The sequence below is a fragment of the Canis aureus genome, chromosome 4, assembly GCF_053574225.1.
Source record: "Canis aureus isolate CA01 chromosome 4, VMU_Caureus_v.1.0, whole genome shotgun sequence".
Lineage (NCBI taxonomy): Eukaryota > Metazoa > Chordata > Mammalia > Carnivora > Canidae > Canis > Canis aureus.
Window position 1 is genome coordinate 60477917 of NC_135614.1, and position 27919 is coordinate 60505835.

Genomic DNA, 27919 nt, shown 5'->3' on the forward strand with positions numbered 1-27919 from the left:
AAAGAATAAAAAGGAACAGTTCCCTAGTACCTGGCACCTGACAGATATTCAATACGGGTTTCATTTGTTCATTCCACAGCTATTTACTGTGCCAGGTACTATGTTAAGTGCCAGGGATATAGTAAGGCAATATAGACGTGACTCCTGCCCCCATAACCTTAAAATTAAGCAGAGAAGAGAGGCAGCAATCAAAATCACAGAAATAAATATAAAACTTCAATATGACAGGATGCCTGCATGGCTCAGTGGTTGAGTGTCTGCCCTTGGCTGGGGTCGTGATCCCAGAGTCCTAGGATCAAGGTCCGCATTGGGTTCCCCACAGGGAGCCTGCTTCTCCCTCTGTCTATGGCTCTGGCTCTTCCTCTGTGTCTCCCATGAATAAATAAGATCTTAAAAAAAACAAAACTTCAATGTGGCACATGCTACATAGAGCAAGTTCATAGATCCTGAAGAGTCAATAACTGGCCATAGTCAGCTGGCTCAAAGACTTCCTGGAGAAGGGACTTTTGAACTAAGATTTAAAGAATAAGTATCAACTAGGGAAAAGTAGGAGTCCCATTCAAAAAACAGCAAGTCCAAAGGCTCTGAGGAAGGAGGGGGCTCAAGGAATAGCAAGAGGCCAGCGGAGTGACCAAGAAGGAGAGGAGGAGATGAGCCAGAAAGGTCAGGCAGGGCCAGACCTGGGACCCCGGAGGACTGGAGTGGCAGCGGGAAGCCATCAAAGACTCTATCAAAGGGTTTCAAACAGAGGGATGACAGCTTCCAATTTGCATTTTAAAAAGATCCATCTGGCTTCCGTGTGGAGAATGACTGGGGTGGGGCAAAGCAAAGGGGACCAAAGGAGGGCACCAAAGGAGTCTGGAGAGAAAGGTAGGAGAGTTATACCAGGCCATCCAGGAGAGCCGGCCAGGTGAGCACTGCCCAAGGATATTCAGCTGAGGGCCGAGCCACATGCCCCAAGTGGAGCTGCCTCTGCCTAGATGGTGTCTTTTGCTAATATCCACCACGCAGGAGTGCTTGTTTCAAATTCCCACAAAGGCTCTGCAGGGCTCTGGCTTTGTAAAACGCCAGAAAGAACGTGCATTCAATCCTCCACACACCAGTACTTGCCCATGCCCCACCCTCTCCTGAGCCTGAGTGTTAAGACCCAATGCAGAGCGCCAGCCCGAGAGGTCACTCCGCCCGGCCCCAGGGTCCATTGGATCCCAAAACCAGCGCTTGGGCTACGAAGCCAGCACTTGGGCTATGTGGGGGCAGAGCCAGTGGGGTCCGGTGACATTTCAGGCCCTGTCCATCACCTGCTGTGGCCGGGGAGGCCACACTGGACTGCAGGCACTAGGGGATCCTATTTCAAAGCCCCATTCCTGAGCTGACTGCCAGGTGCTGGCGGTTCAGCCAGCTGCCCAGTGGGGAGACATGAAGGAAGGGAGAAAGCCAAGTTGCTAATCACCCACCCCAGTCGGCAATGGAAGGAGCCAGTTGGGGAAGGGAATGGAGAGTATGCCTCAGCATCCCAGAGACCAACCCCTACAGTGGGCCTCAGCCCACCAGAAAGGAACCCCTCTTGCTCCTCAGCACCAAGGACTCACTCCGGAGACACCAAATCTCCCAATAGATTCATGCAGGCAGAGGGGTCCTGGAGTCAGGAGGTTGGGACAATTGCAGGAACCAGGGTGATCAAGGAAGATCTGCCCCCCGCCCCAAGGACCTCATAGGGGTGCATGTTAGAGCCACAAGACAGACAAAAGTGACCACCAGCTGTGTTTGCTGAACATGGGATGACAAAGCAAGACACTTCCATTCATTGGGTGGCTCAGGGTACCACCCACTGCATCTTCGACATGGCCCAGTGAGGGAGGTGCTATGATAGGGCCCACTTTACAGATGGGTTTAATATCCTGCCCCAGTCGGAAAGATTTGAACCGGAGTCTGGACTTTTCAGCCCCTGCTCTTACACTGACCTGGGAATCCAGCACCGGTGGGAATTGGAAAGTGTGGGTCTCCAGGCTTCTGGAGTCCACAAACCCTCTGGGTTTGACAAGCCCAATGCACAGCACAGACGTGGGCCTTGTGGAAAGAGCCAAAAGATGGAGCTTAACCACCAGATGGCTCTGTTTGAGCAGAAAGTCACAGGCCTTTGCTCAAGACCAAGGAGGGGTCTGGTCTTAAGCAATATGGTAGGAAGAACATGAAGACTGGAATTTCCACTAACCTCACAGTAAGACTGTGAGCCTGTCCCTGCTCCCTAGGGCCTCATGTTCACCTTCTGTAGAGTGAAGAATTGGGGCTAGATGGGATCCAAGCTCTGGTGTACCAACTGTGCCCAGTGACCACAGCCCACTGTCTGGTCTCCAAAGACTACGGAAGCTCTGGGTGCTGATGTAAATTCTACTCCATAAGCCACATTTGAGGCCCTGGACTCATCACAAAGTGGTTACAACTAAAGCCTCTGCAGCCAGACTGCCCAGGTTCAAATCCTGGATCTGTGCTTACTAGAGGATGAGGGGAGGCACACTTCCTCATCCCTCTTTGCCTCAGTTTCTTTTTCTCTTAAAGCAGAATGATATCCACCAGCCTCAGAGGATGGAGGGTGAGTGTTAGGTGAGTTCATTCTTCACACAAAGCACAAGGACAGTGCATGGTGCTGGGTGAGCACTCAATAAATGTCAGCCATTGTGATGTTCTTCAAGCCTGGGGCTCTGAATCAAACTTAATGAAGTTCATGGCAGGGAATGGAAGAGTCCAGGAGAAAAGAAAAAACAGACAATAAAGGCAGTCTGAGGTTATGCTACTGAAAAGCCATAAACCAGGCCAGCATTTCCCAGAGGATGCTCTGTGAAATAAAGGGCTTTGTGATCAAACCAGCTGGGGAACAAATCTCACCAGGTTGCTCTACTGCAGGACTTCTAAGGGCCTTCAATTTCTTGGCCCATAAAATCTTCTTTTGGTGGCAGAGCATCCTGCTGCATTAATGCATGAAAGAACACATGGTGGGAACCCTTCGCCTGGACCAGGCTCCTCCCTACACCAAGCACAGGGCCCCGTGCACAGGGGTGCCCACAAATGTCTGGGGACACATGGGCACCCGTCAGCGGACACGGGCCACTTCTGACCCACCCCTGCTCCTCTCCCAGCTCATGCCAACCAAGAACCTGCTTTAGGATCTGTTCACTTACTGTTACTTCTGCCTGGAAAGCCCTTTGCACAGAGAGCCATGCGGCTCCTCATCGCACATCATTCCAGTCACTTTGTCAAAGACATCCTTCTTGGCTAGCAAAAACAGTGTCAACTGCCCATACCCATCACTCCCTATGCCCTTTCCCAACTTTATTCCTTCTTGTACTTATCACCACTTGCCACATGGTACGTTTACTTGTTCACACTGTCTGTCACCCACTCCACCCCACTGCACTGAAATGTCAGCTCCGTGACAGGAGTGACTCTGCACTCTCTGATTACCATTCTGTCTCTGGTACCTAGCAAAGGACTTGGAACACAATAAGCACACAGTAAATATTTGCTGAATGAAGAAACAAATGTCTCCAGGCACCTACCTAGAGTCCCTACCACCCATCTTGAAGATGAGAGTCCTCTGGTCAGAGCCTCTAGATTCCCCGATCCAGCTGTTCCAACCTTCTCCTCCCCATGGACAGCTTCTCCATGACACTTTCAGCAAAGACTCTGATCCCAGCAGTCATTATGGGTGCCCCACAGAGCCCAGAGCAGCTTACCTGCTGTTGGGATTCCTCTCTCCTCTTTCTTCCAATGCAACACGGCTCTGTTCAGGAAATCCATAAATGCCACAGCCCACCATAGCCAAGAGGAAAGAGTCTGGGATCCAGAGCCCAGACTAAGTCTGAGTTCAAATCATGGCTCTCCCACTTAAAGGCTACCTAGCCTCAAATACGTAACCTTCCTAAGCCTTGGTTTTCCCGTCTGCAAAATGAGGACACACCCTGTCCCTTAGGAAGACTGCCATGACAATTAAGGGACCAAGCCTCTCCTAGCTCACACCCATTCCCAGGGCTTCCTTTAGGCGTGTGACTATTGTGTGCCAAGTCCCATGCATAGCAGGCAATCCGCCTGCCATGCACTTTATGCCATGCATAAAAACTAATATTTAAAAAGCACTTATTAGACATCAGGCGTGTGTGTTCCAAGCGCTTTACACATACTCATCCACTGACCCTTCACGACAATCCTAGGAGGTAGGCGCTACCATTATACCCATTTCACAGATGGGAAAAGTCAGACACTTGGCTATAGAGTGTAGAAATGGGACTCAGAATCAGCCAGAGCTATGAACCGCTTGGGGACCCCAGCCCTGTGTACCTTGAAGAAGCCGATGATGCCCACGCCGTAGGCCACACAGTACTTGTCCAGCAGCTCCCGGTTCCAGGCGTCCAGGTTGACGTACTTGAGGATGTTCTCATAGATGATGAGGGCGAAGCGGCCACGGCCCTTGTCGGTGAGCGTGGGCATATCGCCCTTGCCCGGCGCGATCTCCGTGCGGTACTTGAAGCGGCTGGACTCCAGGATGGCCACGACCTCCTGGCCCAGCTGGGAGTAGAGGCTCTCCACAAACACCAGCACCAGCGGGTCCGTGCGGGAGGGGGCGGCCGCCTGCATGGGCTTGAGCGGCAGCAGGCGGCTGGGGGCCACGGGGGGCGGGTCCCCACAGTCAGGCTCGGGGGCGTCCGCCGAGGGCTCCAGGCCCCGCTTCCAGCCATACAGGTAGTAGGCCGAGACAAAAACGCTGAAGAGGCAGAAGACGAACAGCAGGAAAAGGACAGCCTGCGGGGACACGTGCCGACACAGCCTCCGGAGGCGCGCCAGGGCGGGCATCCTGGCCCCCGAGACCTCGGCCGCCGGGGGCCCGCCTGCCCTGGCCACCCCCAGGCCCCACGCAGGAGGAGACACCAGAGTCGTCCACTGGCCAACAAATTCACAGACGCTTAGCAAGCACGGCCCTCGGTGGGCAGCAGGAGGGGAAGATCCGGGCCCCCGGCCCTTCCTCCCAGCCAGGGGCACAGTCCGCAGGCCGGTCGCGCTCCTTCCTTCCTCCGCGCCCCTTTATGTCACCATGGCAAAGCCCCACGTGGTCCTGTGCACAGCAGAAGTGCCCCCAGGGCGTCAGGGCCTCCTGAGGGTGCTGGGCAGCGGGCTGAAGGACTCTGGGCAGGCCCGGGGATGCCACATGCCGCTCACTCAGTGGGGCCCTCGGGGCCAAGGCTGTGGAGAGAAGAGGAGAGCCACAGGTGAAAAGTTGGGAGTGTGGGCTTTCCAGGGGGTCTGCCGACTGTGGACACACAGGACCTGAGCTCACGAGTCCATGCTCAAGTACTGCTGCCCAGCCTGTGTGATTTCACACAAGCTTCACATGATCTCTCTGAGCCTCAGTTTCCCTACTTGTGAAAAAGGGCTGACAATAGTACCTGCCTCGCAAGAGGTTCGGGGCTTATGTCCCTACCTCTAAGGCGTATGATGTGTATAAATCACTTAGAGCGATACCAAGCATATGGTGTCTATGACGGTGGTTGTTATTTATTATAATTATCAGAGTCCAAGACTAGGCCAAGCAAATCCCAGGTCCAGAGAGGACAAAGTGAAACAAACCTTTGCAAGGCCTGGGAGCTAGAGGTGGAATTCTAAATTGCAGCTGAACACCCCACCCTTGCCGTCTCCTCCTCTCTCACAGTGCTTTCCCACACATTTCTCTCTCTGAATGGGCCGAGCAGCCTCATCAGGCAGCCAGAACTTGGGGTTCCTGGGTCCTGCTCAGCCCCATCCCCCACCCAGAGCAGGCCACCTGTATTGGTTTCACTGGGGAGTAAATGAAGACTGCACCCCACATCCACTATACTAAGGCCCCAGTTTCCTCACCCCAAATAGCAGCCCCCAGTCTCCCTTACATGAGTGCTGGAGGCTAGCAGGAGAGAGAGAGGGATGGGGACAGGGACAGAAGGCACGAGGGTCTGGGCAGGCACAGCCAGGAAGACAATGGAAGCCTCAGACCCAGACCTGGGGGTGAAGATTTTGAAAATCCCTCCCAGGCCCAAGATCCACTGCACTGAGTGTTGGCGCAACATACCAGAGACCCAAAACTGCACTTCTAAGAACTTATTATCCTAGAGGTTGTAACTCCAGAAGTGTGTAATGATTTCCCCACAAGAATCCAAATCCCAATGCTGTTTATAATAGCGAATGCTCAACAACAGGAGATTGTCCTTAGCAATTATGATGCAAGTACCAGATTAGAATCCCCGGCAGCTGCTTGCTTACAACTTTTACAAGATATGGAAGAAGGACATTTACTGACATAGAAATATAATTGCCATACATGTTGTTAAAGTAGAAAGCATTTATTTATTTATTTATTTATTTTTAAGTCTTATTCATTTATTCATGAGAGAGAGAGAGAGAGAGAGAGGCAGAGACACAGGCGGAGGGAGAAGCAGGCTCCATGCAGGGAGCCCGATGTGGGACTCGATCCAGGGACTCCAGGATCACACCCTGGGCCGAAGGCGGCACTAAACCGCTGAGCTACACAGGGATCCCCGTAGAAAACATTTATAAAACAGAATGCATGGTTATATTTCTGCTTAAAATTGTTATGCATAAGCTAGAAACTGGTTTTAAATCCAAACAACAACAAAACTCCAAAACGTTAAAAATTATCATATCTGAATGATTTTTTTCTTCTTCTTGTTTCCTAGATTTTCTACCATAATCATTTACTATTTTTGTGAAAATAAGGAAACAAATGTTTTTAAAAGACGTGCTCAGGGGCACTGGATGGCTCAGTCAGTTAAGTATCTGCCTTCAGCTCAGGGCATGATCCCAGGGTCCTGGGATTGAGCCCCATGTCCAGCTCCCTGTTCAGTAGGGAGTCTGCTTCTCTCTCTCCCTCTACCACTCTCCCTGCTCATGCTCTCTCTTTTTCTCCCTCTCTCTGCCAAATAAATAAAATCTTAAAAAAAAAAAAAAAAAAAGGATGTGCTCAGAAGCAAGAGGCAGGAGTGTGAAATGAGATGAGGATATGTCTCAGATACCAGTGCTGCTCCCAGTTCTGCCAATGACATGTTATGTGATGAGGAGCACGCCCTAACCCCTCTGGGCTTCCAGCCTGTTTGGGAGGAGCTTGGGCCAGACAATCTCAGGGGGCTCTTCCGCTGCTGATATTCTTCAATTCAGTCCTTACTATGCATGTGCCAGCACATGGGGAACCCAAGGCAGCCAAGAAAACAAGCACCTACAATGCAGCGGGATGAATGTGATAGTGGGGGAAGGGCATTTGAGAGAATTCAGGGGCACTTAACACTGTTGTAAGTGGGGAAGATCACGGAAACTTCCTGGAGGAAGTGGTACCTGAACTGACCAGAAGAACAAGTGCTAGTTGGCCAGGGGTAGGAATGGGGAAGGGTACATGCCTCAACTTGGAGATAAGGGACTGCGCAGAGCTTTCCAGGGACTCCTTGCAATTCTAGCTGAGAGCAGGGCAAGAAGGGACAGGTTTCCTGGCCGGAGGCTGGAGGGTTGAGGTGACAGGCCTGTTTATCCCCAGGTTGCAACTGCAGTCCTATTTCCCACTGATAAGGGTAGCCCTCTGCCCTGTGGCCATAGTGAGCCCCACCTCTTGGCCTTGGGGCTAGGACCTGATCACAGTGGGTAGAGGGGTACAGCCACCTGGATGATGCCCTATCTGTCTGCCATGCCTGGGGGCACCTGGCCACTCCGGCCACCCAACCGTGCTTCCCCTGCAGGCCTGGGTGCTGTGATCACTGGCCCTTGGTCGATTGCATTAACAGACTTTTACTGTTAATGATGCAACCAGCAGTCTCAGGCATCTGGGGGTCATAGACCCCTGTGGGACTCTGACAACATTTTCCTATAAAAAATATTCATATATGCTGGAAAATCTTGAAACAATTTTAAGGAGTCCAGATTTCATGCCCTCAAACCCACCCATGAACCTAAAGCCCTACATTAAGAAAGCCTTATGGTTACACAAAGACCAGAAGCCGGCAGCTTTATTCAAACCCAAGCACCACCTCCCAGGAGCCATGTGATCTTGGGCAGGTTATCTAACTTCTCAGTGCCCCCAATTTCCTAATCTGTAAAACAGCAAAGTTTGACATGCTCCCAGAGTTCTGAAAATTAAATGAGTTGATACATATAAAGCACACAGACCATGTCTGGCACCCAGCACCGCATGAGGGTCAGCCACAGTGTGGGTAATAACTGAGCCCAGAAAGCACGGTCAAGCCAACTCCAGGCTCTCTCTCTAATCTCTGACAGCCAGTCCTCAGAATCCCAAATCGCCGTTTTCAGAGGCCGTGGCCTTTGCCCAGAGATGGACAGAGGAGCAGGAACCAGATGGTTAGAGGCCAGAAGGCCAGGGAGAAAGCCATGGCAAAGCCTGGGCTCAGGAGAGGGTAAAGGGAGAAAGAGAGTGGGCCAACTAGCCCCAGGCCCCAGAGAAGGTTAAAAAATACTCTGGGGTGGGGTGGGGGGCAGGCAAGATGCTGCTTCTTGTACAAAGTGCCAGCCACCAGCGTGCTGGCTAGAGGAGCCTCCAGCACTGCCCGCCCTCTGCCCCTGCAGCCCTCTTGAAGGCCTAGAGGCAGCCATTCAAGACCCTCCACACCCACCTGCATTCCAGAACTCCTGTACTCAAGGATGGAAAACTGGGGGGCTTCTAATCCCCCTGGAGCCACCAAGTCCTCCAGGACGGCTGGAGGCTGAGGCCTCGATGCCCCCCGCCCCCCGCCCTGCTGCCCTGGGCCTGCCTGACTCTTGCCGACTTTGCCAGCAGTTTTCCTAAACTCCAGCCTCGCCCAACCAGTCACCAATCTTGGTCATGCATTTAGGCCTTTGCTAAGGAACTTCCCATTGCCGGAATGCCTCCCCCTCCCCCTTGGGACACTTACTCATCCTCCAAGACCCCAGTTCCAGTGTCATCACCTCTCTGAAGTCATCCCCATCCACCCATTCCTCAGGCTTCTACTGGCCCCATCCCCACTCCATAGCTCAGGATGGGAAAGTCAGGACCCCTCCCCCCCCAGGCTAAAACAGAACGCAAATGTGCATTCTTTGGCTTGCACAGCATTTTTCTTAAATTTGAGATTAGTTATCGATATTTCAAAATCAGGAGATTTCACATAAAAGTTAGAACTTCTAACTTTTCTTTAAAAAGAACATGTTCGGTTGACACTGGGCACACATCCTCACAGGCCAGCACTGACTGAGGCATGTATTCTCCAGTTAACATGGTCCCACAGCCGACCTCCTTCCTTCATTTGGCTTCCCGCCCAGTCCCTGGGTGCACCTGAGCATGAGGTCCATGCACCATAGACTTGAGGTGTTTCTATACACAGCTCCGCACCCTAGCCTTCAGGTCCCAGGGCGGGACCAGGACTTATTGACCTCTGCCGGGGCAGGCCCTGCCTGGCACCTGGTGCACAGAGGCCCTCCACAAATACTAATTTCATTCCTTCTCCTTCCCCACATGCCTGGGTGCCCCAAAGGGCAGGGACAAGTCTGATTCATCGTGGAAGCCCCGCCGATCTCCCCAGGCAGAGGTCGTCCTAATTGAGTACTCAGGATATGAATGAATCATAATGAGTTGTTATTACTCCCAATTTACAGATAAGAAGACTGAGGCTGCAAAGCGAAATGCCTTGACACAGTCACACAGGAAACCGCTAAATCTTGACTCAAATAGGTTTCCTTCCTAACTTCAAATTTGGTCTTTTATTCCTCCACAGGGAGCCCCTCCAAGGGGGCAGCTATAATAAAAATAGTATCAGTGATACCATTATAATCATCATCATTGTTATTTTCACTGCTACATGTATCAAGCACTTACCACCAGGCTGGCACTGGGTTTATTTAACACTTTTACACACCTTACCTCATTTAAGCCTTATAACTACTACTGTCACTATTTACATTTACAGTTGAGGAAAATGAGGCTCAGAGAGGTTAAAGCACCTGCCCAAAATCACACAGCTAGCCCTGGCAGAACTGAAATTTGAACCTAGACTCCAGGAGAGAGGCAGCTCCAGAGCCTGGCAGGGACACCTTGGCTGCGGCAGGGGAGAGCAGGAGGGGGCCTCAGCCACCAAGACCTCTAGCCCTCGGCCAGGCTCCCACTGCACTCTCCCAGCCCTAGGATCAGCTCTCCCTGCCAAGGTGCTGGGGATAATGAATGAGATGCTCTTGTCGTCATGGAGATGCCATGGCAACGCTGCACTTTCGGGAAATACCACGGTAACTGTGGCCACTGCTCTGGAGTTGAAAGTCACTCCCTACCCCCCCACCCCAAAATGCTCTGCTTCCCTCACCATCCTCTCTAAAACCTAAAGAGAAAGGAGGAAGAGGCCAAGGGCCTTCCAAAGACCAAGCTGTCTAGAAATCAAGACTGGGAAGAGGGTCTAGCTCTGCCCTGGATGAAAAGGTGTACCCCAGGAGTGAGACCGGGAGCTCTCTGAGGCTGAGCTTCCTGTGCCTTTCCTGGTGTGGTGCACCCAATAACCAGCTCTCATGTACTTGGTACCCACTACATGCAGCAGGCCTCCAGTGAAGGGCTGCGCATGCCATTCTGTTGCATCCCAACCATCTGAGAGGTAGCAGTGTGCTAGCTGCTAGCGGTACGGTAAAGGGCTGAGACTGGAGCCAGCCTGCCTGGGCTTGAACCTTGCCTCCATTATTTACCAGCCTTGTGATCTTTGAGCAAATCCCTCAACCTCTCTGAGTCTTGATTTCCCCAGATGTGAAACAGGCTTTATACTGCTTATCCATCTCACATGGCTGCTGCTGAAACTAAAAGAGGTGGTGTGTGTAAAAGAGCTCAGGGCCTGGCATATGGTGCTATGGGCTAATGAAATGATTAGCCATTTAACAGATTTGGAAACTGAGGCTTGGGAAGCAACTGCCCCAACGCCACGTATCAAATTCACAGTGGATCCAGACTACACTAGAGGCTGGGAGCAAGCAGACAGCCTGCTCCCCATCCCCTCATTCTGTACTTAGTGAGCACCACTAGGCACCAAGCATGGCACTGGGCACTAAAGATGGGTGAGGCTTTCACAGGTCGCGAGGTTTTGTCTCTGGTATGATGCTGCTGCAGGGTATATGTGGGAAGGTTCCTACAGCCCTTCGTACTCACCGAGGCCAGATTTTCTTTCCCGTCTGGGGCATCCCTGACCCTGTCCCCATATCCCCATACTTACATGCACACGAATGCACAGGCAAACTCACACGGTGCTGACCTGTTCAAGCAGTGTCATCACAGCCATCTGGGCCACAGGCGCAAGTATGGAGTGGGAAGCAAACAGTCTCAAAAGTCTGTGAATGGGCACCGGGGCTTGGGGGAGGAGGGGTGGCTGCGGGCCCAGGCGCTGGGAGCCCCACGTGCGATCCCAGGGCCACTCCCCACAGCTGACCCAGCCCCTCCCAGCCGGTCACACCCCCAGCACAATCACACCACCACCCACCACCCAGCCACACCCCACAACCGCCCAGCTCCACCAGCCACCCTGCCTCAGACTGCCCCACCCTCCACGTACGGGCACAGCGAAGAAAATCCTCCACATTTGCTTCCCAGCTGTGCAGGAGTTTCTCCAGCCCAATTACACCCCTGGGAGGCCGAACCAGAAGCAAATCCCTTCCTCTGCTGGAATTCACTGCACACCCCATCCCCCACAGGCCCGCAGTGCTGCCTGGCTGAGGGCCAAGCTCCTGCCCATCAGTCACCCCGGAGTCCAGGGCTGCCACCAAGGGACTGTCGGCAGTCTGGCTCAGAGTCTCAGGGTTGCAGAGTGTGCAGTCCACCCTGCAGTGAGCCGGTGGAGGCCCTGAGAGCCCGAGAGAGAAAAGGATCCCCTGCCCCCACCCCCACCTACTTTGACCCATTTTCTTGTCCATTAAAACCCTGCCCAACCTCCCCCACGGCCAGCCTCAGCCTGGAGTTGGACTCTGCTGTATTTCAAAGTCCTAGGCAAGCTCTCCTGCTCGGTGTCCCACCGTGGGACGCCGCATGCATGTTGCCAGATGCCAGCTGCTCTCGCAAGGAGAACACTGGTCCCCCAACTTCACCAAAAGCTCTCCAAAGCAGAAGGGATCTCCTACCTGATGGTAGGTGCCCAAGAGAGATGTGCGCCTGCCAATTACCTTCCCCTTTTTGGATCTGCTATGAGAAATCAGCAAGCTAAATGCATTAGTAATATGAACTTCGATTTATTGGACACAATAGGTCTGTACTACATGCTATTTAACCCTTACCACAGCACCATGACCTACCTTCCTCTCATGTTACAGATGAGGACAGTGAGGCCCAGAGGGGGCCTGCAACTTGGCCCAGCTCACAGAGCTAACGAGTGGGTGACTGGGATCTTACACAGGCCACCCAGCTCCAGAGCCTGGGCTCATCATTTTGTAAGCGACGCGGGCCCTCTGCGTTCACCTGGCATGCTATCACATACCACTGCTCCGCACACCCCACTCTCTGCTCCCTTTGAATGATGTTCTTTCTGTTTTCATCCATTTTATGTGTGCTTTAACATCAAAAGCAGCCTCTCCTGATCCATCTTGGAAGAAGACTCACAAATCATCCGTCAATCAACAAGCAAACAAAGCATAAAGTCCTGGTTTACTCCCAGATTCCCAACCTGGGATTTGTTCTGGGTTTCCCAGCAGGGAATGCTCAACCAAAAAAAAAAAAAAACCCTCAGGAACTTAGACCCCACTTATTGAGAATTTGTCTTTCCTCCAACAGAGCCTGAGTTGAGAGTTTACCTTTGCACCAGCTCTGAAGGGTTTACCGAGCAAACAAACAAGACAGCTTGTGGGGAGGGGCAGAGTTAGGAACAAGGCAGGTCAGGACCAGCTGCCCTCCAGTCCCACCGAAGCTCCTAACACAGACCATGGTGGATAGGCCCATCACAGAGCATGCTCCTCTCTAGCCCATGAAGCTTCCCCAAATAGGGCTCTCTCCACTCAACCCCCAAATCCATCTATGACAGAGTCAGATCCATTCCTATTTTTCTTAGGCTCAGATCATAGGCAGTCAAAAGGAATGGAATGATATTTCCTTGCAAATATCATAACTTAAAAAAAACAAAACAAATATCATAACCTCCCTCGCTGACAGCAGCCAGCACTGGCTGAGCTCCTGGTAACTCACCAGCCCCATGCTGGGACTGTGTTGAGAGCTTTCCCTGATCTATCACACCCAATTCTCACACCCTGAGAATATATGTCACTAATATATGCACTTTACAGAAGGAGAAACCTCGGCTCAGAGAGAGCAAGCAGCTGACTGAAGGTCACACAGCTGGGCAGAAGCAGAGCTTCGGATGACCCTGAGCCAGCCCACCTCGGAGCCACTGTTGGTAACCCCTATATGGTCCTTATGCCCAGCATTCCACACCATTCTTAACCCAGGTCTGTGGCCTAGAGCATGTCCAGAGGAAGGCTTCCTGCAGATGACCAGCCCCAGCTGCCTAAACACAGGCTGACGCAATTTCTCCACGGATGGGAAAGCCTTCACTGGCAGAGAAGGATAGCACAGGTTCCCAGAAAGGCAAGATCTCAGCCAGAAGGTCTTTACCCTCCCTTGCCCCAGGGCCTCTGGCATCTCTGACAAGCAGGTGTCCACATGAGAAAGGGGGCTGCCTCCCTGCCCAGGTAAAGTCTCCATGTGAAGCAAGAAGAGACAGAGGCAGGAGTGAGAGCAAGAAATAGGAGATCTCAACTTCGAGAGCAAATCGAACGATAACTGACCAGCATGCCTCATGGGGCTGGTGCACTCCAGGTACCATGTATTCACCATTTCTTCCCAATAAAGTAGAAACAAGCTTATCGGGATCCCTGGGTGGCGCAGCGGTTTGGCGCCTGCCTTTGGCCCAGGGCGCGATCCTGGAGACCCGGGATCGAATCCCACGTCGGGCTCCCGGTGCATGGAGCCTGCTTCTCCCTCTGCCTGTGTCTCTGCCTCTCTCTCTCTCTCTTTCTCTCTCTGTGTGACTATCATAAATAAATAAAAATTAAAAAAAAAAAAGAAAGAAACAAGCTTATCATGCCCTAACACCTGCCCTGCCCCCGCTGCCACCCCCACAGAGGAGCTGGGCAATGCCAGCCAGCCCCTGCCCCCATACCATCCTTCCACATACCTACCCCAGGTCACTGGGTGTCCCCCTTGAGAGATTCCAAGAAGCAGGCATTCTCAGGAGGCCTCCATCTCCTTGATACAAAAGCCAAAATCTGGTTCATTTCAGGTCATGACCCCAGAGCCCTGGGATCAAGTCCCACATCTGGCTCCCTGTGGGGAGCCTGCTTCTCCCTCTGCCTATGTCTCTGCCTCTGTGTGTGGGTTTCTCATGAATAAATAAATATTTTTTTTAAAAAAAGCTTTAAAAAAAAAAAAGCCAAAATCCAAGTAGGCCTGGAGTCCATATCCATGTCCCAGCCACTCCACCCGCTCCCTATGTGCCTCTGGATGAGACCTTTCCCTACATCTAGCCTCTATTTCCTCAACTGGACAATGAGCGGTTGGACCAGATCAGAAGTTTATGACCTCCTGGGGTTACAGAACCCTATGAAAATCTATAAAAGCTCTTAGTGAGCTCCCCACAGACAAATACCACATTCCAAACAAATTCAGGGTGGCTGTGTCCGGCCCCCACCATATGACAAATTAAAAACCTGTGAACTTTCTAGGGGTCCTTCTGGCTTTGACAAGCTGTGGCTTTCACAGTCTAGACAGGATCAAAGTCATGAATGTGACTTCTGAGCACCCTGGGACCTCACCATTCCAGTTACCTCAAAGGCCCTACGGTAAATCTTTAACTCTCAGAACTGTTGGCTTCCGGCCAGTTCACAGACTTGCTCAGCCCAAAAGAAGCTACAAGAGAAACTGAGACCTTCCTTCCCATCTCTCAGCCACCACCTCCTTCTACTCCACCAGGAATCTGCAGGGTCCATCCTGAGCCATCTCTCTCGGGCAGCCCCAGGGGCTAGGACACTTGAGGAACCTGCTCCTGGTCCCAAAGGCAGACAGGACCTGGTGCCAGGCTTGGGGGCCAGGCTGCCCCCACCCCAGCACCCCTGGACCCCTCCCCCAGGTGGCTGTGAGCACGCAGGCACTACAGGCACACACACACGTCCAGGCAGACCTGGGAGGACTGGACAGGAAGGAGGGGACTAGGGGCCATGGTCAGAGGGTATGGGATGGCCAGGGAGAGAATGACAAGACCCACCAGACTTCCGGCAGCTGCGCTGGGCTCCGCTTCCCTTCACTGCATCCCTTTAATGGCTACACACTCTTCACTTAACGCGGCCGCACCTAATCCCAGAGCTAGGACAAATGGCATTACTCTCAGCCGAGTTCCCTCCCCAGAAGGGAGGGAGGGAGGGAGGGGAGGCCCTAGGGCACCCTGAGCCACCAATGGAGATCCCTCCCAGAAGCCTCCAGGCACCTCACTGACATGTTCCTTGCTGCAGGCCACCAGCCCCTCCCTCCTGGACTTAGGAAAGAGGATGTCCAGCCCGACTCTGCCCTACACCCAGGGGCCCCACCGCAGGCAGAGGCCCCCCGCCTGGAGGCGCCTTCCACGGAAGGGGAGAAAGCACGTCCCTGACCTTCGTGCTGATGGGCCCTCTAGATGCTCTCAAGAAAGGCTGCCACCAGCGTCAGAGGAGCCCACAGCGCCTGCAAGACCTTCTAGTTGCAGCTCTGCATGACTGCCTATGTGATCCAAACAAGGTGCTCCCCACTCCAGACCTCAGTGTCCCCCGCACGTCCTGAGAAGAACAGAAAGAAGGCCTGACATCCTCTACCGAGGCCAAGCTGGTGGTCAAAGCGTTGTGACGCTGGCTTCTGAGCCCTGGCCCCATCCCAACTCAGTGCTTGGGTCCTTCCCATTGCCCTGTTCAGCAGAGGAGGAAAAGGGGTAACTGCCAGAATGTGAAAGGCAGAGAAGCCAGGCCGGTGTGTTGAGGTGTTGGGTTAAAAGGGCCTGATGTAGCCCAGAAAGGAGAAGCAACCAGGCCATGGTCACACACGCAGCTGGAAAGGGCCAGGCTCACTCTTCAGCAGCGTGTGCAAGACGATCCACTTGCAAGGGTACTTGCCTTTTTAGATGACACCAATGAAAGCACAAAACAACTTGCTAATAGCAGAATTTCAGGCCCCCACAGTTGTAGTACGGAAGAAAGACGGAGTTTCCTTATGTGTGGGCCTGGGGCTGGAGACCGAGCTGATGGTCTGAGTCCCCTCATGTCACAATACAAGGGTGGCCCAGGACCCTTGCAGCCCTGAGTAACTCCTGAGAACTTCTGCAAGGAGTAAAGGTCTTGGCTACTCCTTCACAGCCACCTAAGGCCCAGCCAGCAGGCCCAGCAGTGGTGATGGGGAAGCTGCCCCATACAGACACCCCAAGACAAGGCTGCCCATAAGACAGGAAAGCCTTACGGAAACCGAAAAGGCTCGAGGCTCCATGGCCAGAGAGGAGGGAAGCTGGATGTGTTGGCGGCAACAAAAAGGAAGGGAAAGCTTTGAGTCACTTAGAGCTGCAGAAGCTCCCTAATCTCCTGGAGGCCTGGTGGGCACAGTGCGGGCCTGCTGAGGCCAGGGAGGCTTCACTCAGGGCACGCATGAAAGTGGCCTCATCCCTCTAGACTTGCTGGGGCTTGTCACCACAACAGGAGCCCACCGCCAGCATGCATTATGTGTGAGGGGCTCACCATGCTTACAGGGAAGCACAGCTGGCAGGGAAAGGGGCAGGAGGTGGGGGGAGGCAGGTGGGAGGGCCTCACTTTCTCTGGAACACAGACACTAGAGAGCACAGACAGAGCAAAAAGCACCGGTGACCTACTTATTACAGATTCCTTTTAAAGGGACCCAAGGGGCTGCAGCAAGACGTTTAAAAGGTACCTCGTAGGTGCTCCTGCACTTCCAAGGCTTGGGGATCAGTTCCTAGGGTGAGCAGACTGGAGGTCCAGGCCTAAACCTGGCTAGTGAGGCAGCAGGCACAAACCATAAGGAGGCAGCCCTTCCCAGGTGTTGCCGTGTACCTGCCCAGTGCTGAGAGTGAGCACCATCTCCTAGGGGCACCTGAGACTGAGGGCTCCCTAAAGTGTGCCTCTAGGCGCCTCACTTGCCTCACCCCAGGCTCAGCTGTCCTCTAACCTGCTAGTGACCTCAACCAAGCACCTGCTCCTTTCCAGGACTTACTTTGTTCACCAGAAAAATGGATGGTGCCAGATGACTCCAAAGGGCCCTCCTAGCTCCGAGCTAGGCAGCTGACCCCTGCAGCTCATCCCTAGAACTGGGCACGATGGCCCCCACTCCTTGCCATCCATAAACCCATCAGTCCCCACGCTCCAGGCAGAAGACACATTCTACAACCCCCCTGTATCACCACACGCTGGGCCCTTTGCTAGATGATTGGCGTCCACTTCGTTAGGCCTTCATCTGACAAGTATGGAAACTGAGGCTCACAGAACTCCAGCAACTTGCTAAGGTTCCCTGTGGGGGGGAAGTGCTCAGCTGAGATTTGAACCAGTGTCTGGCTGTAATCCTACATTCCACGGCATCGGCCACAGATAACCCAAAACCCAGTAGGGCCTGGGAGATGTCATCAGGTCTTTGCACCTCCCACGTCTCTGAGTGTGCGATGGTGAGGCTAATGTGAAAGGCAAGCCGGTCCGGGGCCAGGAACAGGCAAGCAGGGAGGGGAAGCCGGTGTGGGCGCTGAGCATTTGCAGACCGACCAGCCTCTAGCCAAGCCAGTTGTCCACCACCGTGGCTGCAGTGCCTTCATCACCAACAGCACACCTCAGCCACTGCCACACCATTTATAAATCACTACACAGATGCAAAGCTCTTCCACAGCCATCACTTTACTGTTACATGAAAATCTTTTAAGAACATAGTGGGCATTTCTTCGGCCTTTCTCAAATGAGAGAAAAGTCAGGTTCCCAGAGGAGTGACGTCACCAAATGCACATGGTGAGGCAGTATTTGAGAATGAACTTGGAGCCTACATCTCTGCCTCCTGGTCCAGAGCTTTGTCCTCCTCCCATGCCCTTGACTTCCAGTTCAACCAGCACTTACAGCAATGACCAGTTTTGAGAGCTTACTCTGTGTAGGGATTATATCCAGCACTTCACATACTATCTCATTTAATCATCCTCCTAAACTAAGTACTACTGGGTTCATTTCACAGAGACACTAAGACTTGGAAATGTGGATATCTTGCCCCAGGTCCCCATGCTAGGAAGGGACAGAGCTTGGCTCTGGGGCCAGAGCTCAGAATGTCTGAGCAACTGCTGCTCTGTCTAGGACTCGAGGGGAAAGGAGACCAGACACACTCAAACAGCATGTGCGCCTGGCAGGTTACAGCAAGAGTATGATAATAGGAAGACAAACAAAGCTCTCAGAGAGCCCACAAGACAGAGGCTGTTACAAACATCCGGGCAGGAGGCCAGGAGTCTAAGCAAAGGACATGGGAATAGAGGGAGGTGACAGATAGTAGGAAGGCGGCCTTGTGAGACCTTGGTCAAGTGCCTTGCTCTCTCTGGATCTCAATTTACCGGCTGTTAAGAAAAGTCCCTGGACTATCTCCAGAGCCCCCCTCCATCCCCCAAAACACTTGGACCCTGGGAAAACAAGCAATGCCTGGCTGCGAGCCCTGGGGTCTCTGAAATGTCCTTGGCCCTCCTGGCATGGCTCAACTGCTGAGAAACAGGCCTGCAAAAGCCCAGGGCCCAGCCGGCATGCCTGGGCACCAGTGAAGTGTGGGTCTTGAGGGGGCCACATTCCTCTGCCCGTTGTCAACCTCTCCACGGCTCCACTGGAACAAGTACCACCCAGCCTGGACCTAGCCCAGAAACTGAGGGCACAGTCAAGTGCCCCGTGGAATGCCACTCCAGGCCTGCCCTGCCCCCACTGGCTCTGTGCAGAGCCCTATATGTAACTCAAGTCCCCTCAATGTCACCTGTCCCTCAAAGCCCCGCATTTACATTCCCTAAGGTCAGCCACTGGGATGTACAGACAAGAGAACCTGTAGGAGAACTTATGGGAAATCATCACTTCATCCCCAAGGGTCCCTATGCAAGGTGGAGGCTGCTCATGCCAAGTCCGTGAAGACCCTCAGCCAGAGAAGGGCAGGCAAGTCCAGTAGGGCCTGCCCTTAGTTCTCACTCTGGCAGGTAGAAGGGATCAGGGACTTACCAAGAGGACTCAGGCCAAGTCTCTGCACTCACGGCTGCCCTCAAATCACATCTGTAACATGCTGATACTCAGTGACCTTCCATGGCTCCTGCTGCCACCAGGCAAAACCCCTTAACCTGACCAACTACATAGGTCCCTATTACTAAGAGCCTGTTAACAGGGTATGGGAAGTGCCAGGGCCTTTGCTAAGTGTTTTGTATGAACTTTCTCATTTAACTCTCACTGCAACGCTGACACAGATGGTTGGCCCATTTTCACAAGTGAGAATATTAAGGCTCAGAGAGATCACATCACTGGCCCAGAGTCTCACAGCCAAGGGGCAGAGCATGGATTCACAGCCATACCTGGACTCCAGGCCCAAGTTCTAAACCACTGTGCGATACGGCATCCCCAAGTACACTTGCCCCCCCTCAGAACCCTGGGGCCAGCTCAACCCTTCTGTGTACGAGAGTGGAAACCAAGGCACAGAGTAAAAGCTCTCTCTATTGGCAGCAGAGCCAAGGCAAAGCCTGAGGCCTCCGGGGCTCCCCTCCACGCCCCACAAGAGCCACACTGGGCAGAAAGACTGGGACCACCATGACAATGAGTCCTCAGAATCTGCCTTTTCCCTCAAAATAGAAAAGCAGGAGCAGGTTTGCAAAGAGAGAAAAGAACAGGAACGGTCCAGGGAACATTTGTTCTTAGAGAACAGATTCTCAGAGTTCAGGAGGGTACCCCTCAGCCCCGTGCAGGATTCGCCCCCTTGACAGCAGGAATATGCAGGCTGGGGACCAATCTCTCCCCAAGCACCCCTCCACTCCAGCCAATGCTCCAACTTAATGCATCTGACCTGAAATCTCCATTTCTTTTCCCAAACCTGTTTGTACTGCAGCCTTTCCTCTAGTCCCTTAGGCCAGAATCCTTGCTGTGGACACCTCCTCCTCTCATCCCCCATGCCTAATCCATCAGCTTATCCTGTAAAATCGATCCAGAATCTGACCTCTGGTTGCCTCCTGCACAGTGGTCACACTGAGCCCTTCCACATCTGTGTAACTGTGGGAGTCTCCAGGCCAGGCATCCTGCTTCCACCTTCCAGTCTCTTCTCAGGTGGTGGCACACTCGATCCTTCCCAGATGTGTGCTGAAGCAAGTGTGACCTCAGCCCCAGCCCTTTGGCAGCTTTGCCTTCACTCATGCTGAACAGCAAAGACCTCTCAAGGGGGCAGAGGGACCTACTGTCTGCCCCTCCATGCTCCCTCCAGCCCCATCTCCTGCCCAGGATGGCTCTTCTTCCCATCCCAGCCACACCAGCCTTTTTCCTGCTCCTCAAACACACTCCACACCTTCCCTGTCACCTTTGTACTGCTGTTCCCTCTGCCTGAAATGCTCTTCCCCAGATACGTGGGGGCTCCCTCTCCCCCCTCCCTCGTGGAGCCTGCTGTCTTAGCAGAGGTTTCCACCACCACCAAACACAACAGAACCACTTGCTCAAGTCAGTCCTCTCACCCAACCAAGCTTTATTTTTCTTCCAGGCACCCTTTGCCCCCAGACAAACAGCAAGTATTGAACTAGTATTTGTTGCTCTATTGATTCTATCCCACCACTACTAGACTGTCAGCCCCAAGTCCAAGACAGGGACTGGATCTGTTTTGTTCACTGCCATGTCCCAGGACAAGAAAAAGTGCCTGAATAAAGTAAATGCTTGGAAAAAAAACATAGTTGAATGAGGGACTGTTGCCTCCCTCATCTGAATGCATCTTTTGGTTTCTGCAGCCCCTGGAGACCAGTGTCACTTGGAGGCCAATCACCTGTGCCAGCTGAAACCCTGAGGGTTGTCACATGAACAGTTCCTGGCCAAATCTCCATCCTGTTCTGGGACAACCGACTGCTTGGTCAAGAGCAAGACTTTACCTTGGTCCCTGTCTGGTATCTTTGCCCACCCTTTTGGCCACTGGGGGAGAACTTCGGGCTCTGACAGCTGGGCTCAAGCCGCAGATTCACCCACCAGCAGGAGCAGGGACTCGGCTGCTTGCTCTCCCAGCCCCCCCCCCCCCGCCCCCAGTGCTGCTGGGTCCTGGGTCCAGCATCTGACAAAGGTTGTCCCATGTTCTCAGCAAGAGGAGGCGGAGGAGGGCAGCCCAGTGCCACGCCTGCCCTTTTCCTGTTGCAGCAGGGCCATCAGAAGGAAGCTTTGTTTTCAGAATAAAGAGCATGAAGCCCAGTGCCAGGCGGAAACGGGCACCAAGAAGGCTGGCCCATCAGAGACAGTTTAAGGAAAAACAAAACAAAACAAAACAAAAAATGGGATGGAGAATGAGGGATAATTTGCACACCCAACCGGTTTCATGCCTCCAGGGTGACTGTGACGATGGTGGCTTCACTTTTCCAGGCCATAGCCTGAAGGTCGACCCAGACAATCAGACGATTGTCTTAGCTGGGTGATCTGGCATTGACCCTGCAGTAGGGACTGAGGAGTGTAGCCTTGCCTGGGAGTCAGATGACCTGAATCTGGGCCTGACTTTCTACACTCTTATGTGTGACACTGGAAGAGTCCCTTCTTCTATGCACCTCAGTTTACCCATCTGTAAGCAGCTTATCCAGGCCTGCACTGAAGCCTTAGATTGCCTACCATAGGACCACACAGTGGAGTACCCCTCAGCCTGTGGCCAGGCTAGACCTCTAACTACTCTGGGCTCAGGTCCTCCCTGTGGGGCCTGATACCCCAGGTATAGCCCCTGCCCACTCTGACCCAGGCTTCTCCCATGATTACCTGAAATATGTGAAAGCTGTCTGGGCCTGGCCTCACCCCCACCCAGACACTGGCACCTGTGCTCATCCCCTCTGTAATCCTCTCCAAGGATGGTTCATAAGGCCCTTGTAGCCATGACTACCGAAAGGAACCCAGTATGTTAGCACACAGAGGGCAAAAGAGAAAGCCAGAGAGGGAAAGGGGCATGTTGATGCCACACAGCCCAACTGCCACCTGGGGTGTCTTCCCTACCAGCCCTGGGCTTCATGAGTTAAGACAGGGTCCTCAAAACCTATCTACAGAGCCCCACGTCTGAACCTTCTAGGAAGAGAGAGGTTGTACCTTAGACTAAAGGAACCAAAGATGAGGGACAGAGATCTACATGCAGTTTTTATAAGCTTCCCAGTGTTTGCTTGTACCCAGAATAACCACAACCTCTCAGCCAAGACCCTTTCCAGGAGGAGATAGCTTAGCTGGTCTCAGGGATGGTCAGGATTTCAACTGAAAGAGTGAAATAAACTTTGGATGGACAAACAGCTGGACAAAGGAGCTGATGGATAAAGCATGTGCTCTAGGAGCAGAATGAAGCAGAGAAAGGCTCGAAAGGGGGCCCAGTCCAGGAAACACCTGAACTGATGACCATCCCCTTCCCCCTGTCCCCCCCAGGACGTAGAGGTCTGGACTTGGTGCCATCTGGGGGCTGCTGATTCCCCACCTCCCTCCCTCCCCAGACCCCTCCAAGCCCCCTGGGAAAGCAAAACGTGAGACAGAGCTACAGGTGGAGTGTTCCTCTCTGAGGTTATATTGCAGCGTAAGGACAACACTTTCAGTGACTGTTTATCCACAGCTTAAGAAGCTGCCTGGGTCAGTGGCTAAGCAGCCACAGCTTATCTGGGAGGACTCAAGGGCCACAGGGCAGGCTGATCTGGAGCCCTCTATTAAATGGAACCTTTGCAGCTGGGGGGGGGAGGGGGGCACCACTGCCACACCTTCATTCATAAAGTAAACACTTAATTTGCTCCTGCTGTATACACGGGCCTGAGCCTGAGCACAATGCTTCGAGCAGAGATGAGCCAGCCCCCTACCACCCTCCACCATTCTTAAAGAGCTCACAAAGCAGATGGACGAGGAACACCACCATATAACACAGGAGATAAAGCAGTCAGTGCCTTCAGGATAGGGTTACAAACTCAGACGCCCAGACTGCCAAAAAGACCAGGAGAGTGTGCGAAGAGCTCAGACTCGAGGTTTTCCGCTCTGCCAATTTGTGAGGTCAAGCCAGAAATTGGGATTTTTTTAGGTAAAATCTCCTCTTGGCAATTTACCCAAGTTTTGACATGGGCTAAGCAGAACATGCCCATGGGGCAGACGTGGCCTGCCAGTTTGTGGCCTCTGTTTTCTTGAAAGGGACACAGAACATGCTGTGAAGCTCAGTGGAAGCCAACTTCCCGGCAGCTGAAATCTCTGGGGAAGGCTTCAGGGTGTGTGGGGTGGAAGTGGAGAGAAGGATTGGTGTGGGCTGCAGGATAGGGAGGGCAGGGCACTCCTGGGAGGGAATCCTGGGGAGGGGTAGGCTGTCCCCAGGTGGCAGGAGGAGGGGCCACCTGCCCAGCAAACCTCCAGATTAAATCAATTGGCGGTGGCACAGCACAGGTTCGATTTCATCCCTGGAGCTTGAGGAACAGGTCAGCTAATGCAACAGCTCCATCAGAGGAAGAGACAATGGAGGACAAAACGAGGTTAAGAATCGTGTCCTGCCTGGCCAGGCCTGGCTGGTTACATAAGCCTGCCTCAGGATAAAGCCACGTTCAAGGCACCAGGGAGGGCCTGGGTTAGAGAGTCCGGGAAATACAGAGAGGGTTCTCCCTCCCTCCCTATCTACCCCTACTCTCCCACTTTCCTTGCAGCTCCTGGAAAGAACAACAGAGCACAGAGCTACAGGTGGAGACTAAGACCCCATGATAAGGCACTTAACAGGATCTCCGAGCTGGAACTAATTAATAATAGCACACTTTTACCAAGTGATTACTTTGTATCAGGCACTGGGATAAATTCTTCACATGGATTATCTTCTTTATAAGAGTCAGACCATGAGAAAACTATTATTATTACTCCCATTTTACAGGCAGGGAAAGTGAAGCATAGACACAGCAACTTACCCAAGGTCACAAAGCTCCCAAGTGAAGGATTTAGAACCTGACACTGCCCTCTGAGACTGCACCCTGAACCGTAGTGCTCTGCTGCCCCTGGGCTACTTTCTCCTGGAATACTACAACCCCGCTGCCTCGTCAGCAACCTTCTCACTGCAGTACATGCACGCAGCCTCCTGCCCTCCTGTCAGCACTTGGGGGGACACTGAGTCCTCTGACAACCTGATGAAACCTACAGACTCTCTGTGCAGAAAAAGAATGCAGAGAAATGCCGACAATATGTTGTGCATGATCTCAGGGGCACACAGACTCCTGCATTGGTGAGAACAGATGAGTCAAGATCATAGGATACTCAGGATCGAGAGACAGGAGGTGGCAGAGGAAGAGGACTCCCCCCAACCCCTCTGAGATGCCTCATATCTGTAAACATCCTAAACTACAGCTGCTTAAGTGCATAGGCGTGGGTGCGAACCAGGGCTCGAGGCGAGTCATCCCTTCAGGGCTGGGAGAATCAATCACAGAATCAATCACGACATACAATAGCCCTTGCCTCTGCACCCACTGGGTGTGACTCACAGCTCCCAGCTGCTGGGCAGACGGTGCACAGCTGGGCCATGGCATCTGGACGGGGGTGGCATCAGTAAGCATGCCATCCGGCCTCCTGCCCACCACGCAAGTCACCATCCGGTGAGCCCACCTCGCCGTAGACCAGCCCCGGCCTTGCTCTAACTCCACAGCTCTGAGTGTTTCCCAAGGAGACCCCTCCACAGCCCTTGTCCGCTTCCACGCCAGCCGGACCCAGGGGGTAGTAGGTCGAGACGACAGCCCCTTGCAAGACTCTAGAAGACCCAGGCCCCGGTGCCGAGACTTCTGCTGTCTCACCACGTGATCTCAAGTAGGGCCCCCCCTGCCTCTCAGAGCCTCAGTTCCACCAATTGTAAAATGGGGAGACCACCCTATCAAGTCCTTCCCAGCCCAAAGCCCTGAGTATATAAACAGCGGCATCTGACAAGCTTCACTGAGCCCTGGGATCCTGTTCTCAGGAAGTTACATAAACATCCTTCAGAGAAACAAAAGTCAAACCTAAAGAATACTTTTTTTTTTTTACTACTTTTTTTTTGTCGTTGTTTAAAGGATATCAAGAAGCCCTTTTTATAGTCCAGCTTCTCCCATCCTCCTTCCATTGTTCCAAATATCCTCTCAGGACTTAGAAAACACACTTGGTTTCCGTCTGGGGTTCAGGCTTCTTGGTGTTCTTCCCTTGGAGGCCGCCCCGCCTTCTCTTTGGCAGCTTTCTGCCCAAGACACACCCGCCACTGCCCCCAGCGTCGCTCTGGGCCACCTCAAGGGCTAGGGCTACCCAGACTGCCTAATGTACAGGGCGGGGGAGGTTGGTGACAGGGACAGTTCTCAGGAAACAAACCCTTCCTTGGTCAGAACCAAGAGAACTCCGGGTTCTGGTCCCAATCATGACACCGTGTGTGGCCCTGTGTGGGCAAGTCCCTACTCCTTGGTTTCCCTCTGAGAAATGAAGAGGTTCCCACGCTGTGTCAGGAAAGCCCTCTAGCTCCTGGACTCCTTGGGGACACCAAGGCAGAACAGAGCAGCAGGCTAGACAGTGGGCTCCTGATCTTGACCCCCATTCCCACCCTTCCTGCTAGAACCAGAGGAGACCCATTCTTCTCTCTCTGATTTTTATCCCTTGCCCTGGCTGTGGCATCCTAAACTCAGCACTGAGTGAGTCTCTATGTGCCTCCAACGGCCATCCAAGAGACAGGAAGAATGACAGTGTCTGCAGTGGAGGCCCCAGTGCAGAGGCTTCAGCCCTAATCATCCCAACACAATCCCATCACCCTTGCCAAAACCTAATTCATTTAATATTATATGTATTCTTGCATCTTGAAAAAAACAACCTAAGTTGTGCCTGATAAATGAAAACTCCAAGACAATCCCCCACTTTCCTTCTTTCAAAGAGATCATGCTTCTAAGTTCCCCTACAGAATTCTGTTTTTTTTCTCTTTTACCCCTATAGAATTCTATAGAATTTGGGCTGAGCCACCCGAGCTGCCCAGTATTTTCATCTAAAGAATGGGGACAATAATAGTGCCTGCTTTATAGGATTATTCCTAGTAAGCACTGATAAGTTCTCAAAAAATGTTGACTGGTAATTATATAATCATCATCATTAAAATTATTGAGATGCTTAGAACCACTGGACTGGTGATAGCTAAGGCGCCTTAGCCCTCCCAGACCATGAATGACCATTGTAATCGCACACACGTACATGCACCCTTGTCCCCAGCACACATGCTTCTCTGAAGCAGGACCACGCTCTCTGCCTGACTCCAGCCTCAGAACATAGCTGCCTTGTTCCTGGCATCTACCTTTGCCACCACAAAGCTCCCCACCCATCAAGTCCCCTGATCCTGCCTTCCTCAAGTGGCCCCAGCACTGTCTCCTAGAATTGGGTTGGAGTTCTACTGAACCTTATTACTGTGTCATAAGGTTGTTTTCTGGAGATGGGAGGCTGTTACAAGATGGTGGCTCCTGAAGCCAGAGTAGAGAGAAATTGGGTTTTCTCTGGGTCTTTGACATTTGCTGAATGTCTGAGTATGCTGAGGGCCCAAGGAGAGAAGCTTCTTCTTCTTTTGAAATTATCTAACCAAGTGTCTCTTGAACTTTAGCATGTACCTGAATCACTTGGAGGCTTCTTAAAACCAACTGGTGGGGGCAGCCCCAGTGGCTCAGTGATTTAGCGCTGCCTTCAGCCCAGGGCCTGATCCTGGAGACCTGGGATCGAGTCCCACATCGGGTTCCCTGCATGGAGCCTGTTTCTCCCTCTGCCTGTGTCTGTGTCTTTGCCTCTCTCTCTCTCTCTCTCTCATAAATAAATAAAATCTTAAAAAAAAAAAAAAAAAAAAAACCCAGCTGGTGGATCCCTCCTCACCCTACCATCCCAGTTTCTGATTCAGTAGGTCTGGGGTGGGGCCAGATATTTTGCATTTCCAGCAAGTTCTCAGGTAATGCCGATGCTACTCCTCCAGATAACAACTTAGAGAACCATGGACTTAACGTGCTGGTGAACAGAGAAGAGCTCTCATGAGTATGAGATGCTAACAAACACTCCTGTAAAAGCATGAGCAGGAGCTGCCTTGATCTAAAGGGAGAAGGAAGAGAATCCGGGCAGAGAGTGAGGCATGAGTGAAGGCCCTGTGATAATGACATTCGTTTCTCCACCTGGCCTCTGCCTGGGCAGGTAGCGCAGACCAGGGGTGGCTGCCACTGCGCAATTACAGCAGACCTCCGCTGCCCGCCACCGCAGACCTGCCCAGACAGGTGGATCCATGCCGGCCTGGGGGTGATGAGAATCCCCACCCCACCTCACACAGCCAGGCTTTAGGTGTGAATGAGGCCAGAGTCTCCGCCACGGCTCAATCACGTGAGCGCTGGGATTCTGCTCCACACCTCTAGACACGATCCCATCCATCTTGGCGAGCTCTGAATGTTTCCTCACTTCCAGGCCTCACAGAACAAGTCAGCTTCATCTTGCGAGAGCAGCCCCTCAGAAATCAACAGACCGCAATGGTCATCCCCCGAGCCGAGTCTGCACCTGCCCGGGCTGAGCCATCCACTCTGCCAAGCCCTGGTTGCCACCTCTGCTAACAGGGGGTGATACTAGCACCTATCTCCTACTGCTGTTGGGAGGATGAAATGAGCTCCGTGGCCAACAACATCGCCAACTGCAATAATAATCATAACTAACATGGACTGAGCTTGTAGTTAAGCATGTACCCTCCATTATCTTT

At 52.7% G+C, this 27919-nt stretch overlaps 1 protein-coding gene across 3 annotated transcripts in view; it reads right to left on the minus strand.

Moving 5' to 3' along the window:
• Window positions 1–27919, minus strand: part of NDST1 (N-deacetylase and N-sulfotransferase 1) — a 60222-nt gene that overhangs the window by 25989 nt on the left and 6314 nt on the right. For 2 of the 3 annotated variants that reach the window (XM_077895892.1, XM_077895894.1), the window contains exon 2: window positions 4333–5232. In XM_077895892.1, coding sequence (XP_077752018.1) covers window positions 4333–4845 — 513 coding nt within the window. In that variant the 5' untranslated portion in view covers window positions 4846–5232. Of the gene's footprint in view, window positions 1–4332; window positions 5233–15260; window positions 15407–27919 lie in introns of those variants that run through there. The other variant, XM_077895893.1, reaches the window with a different exon arrangement.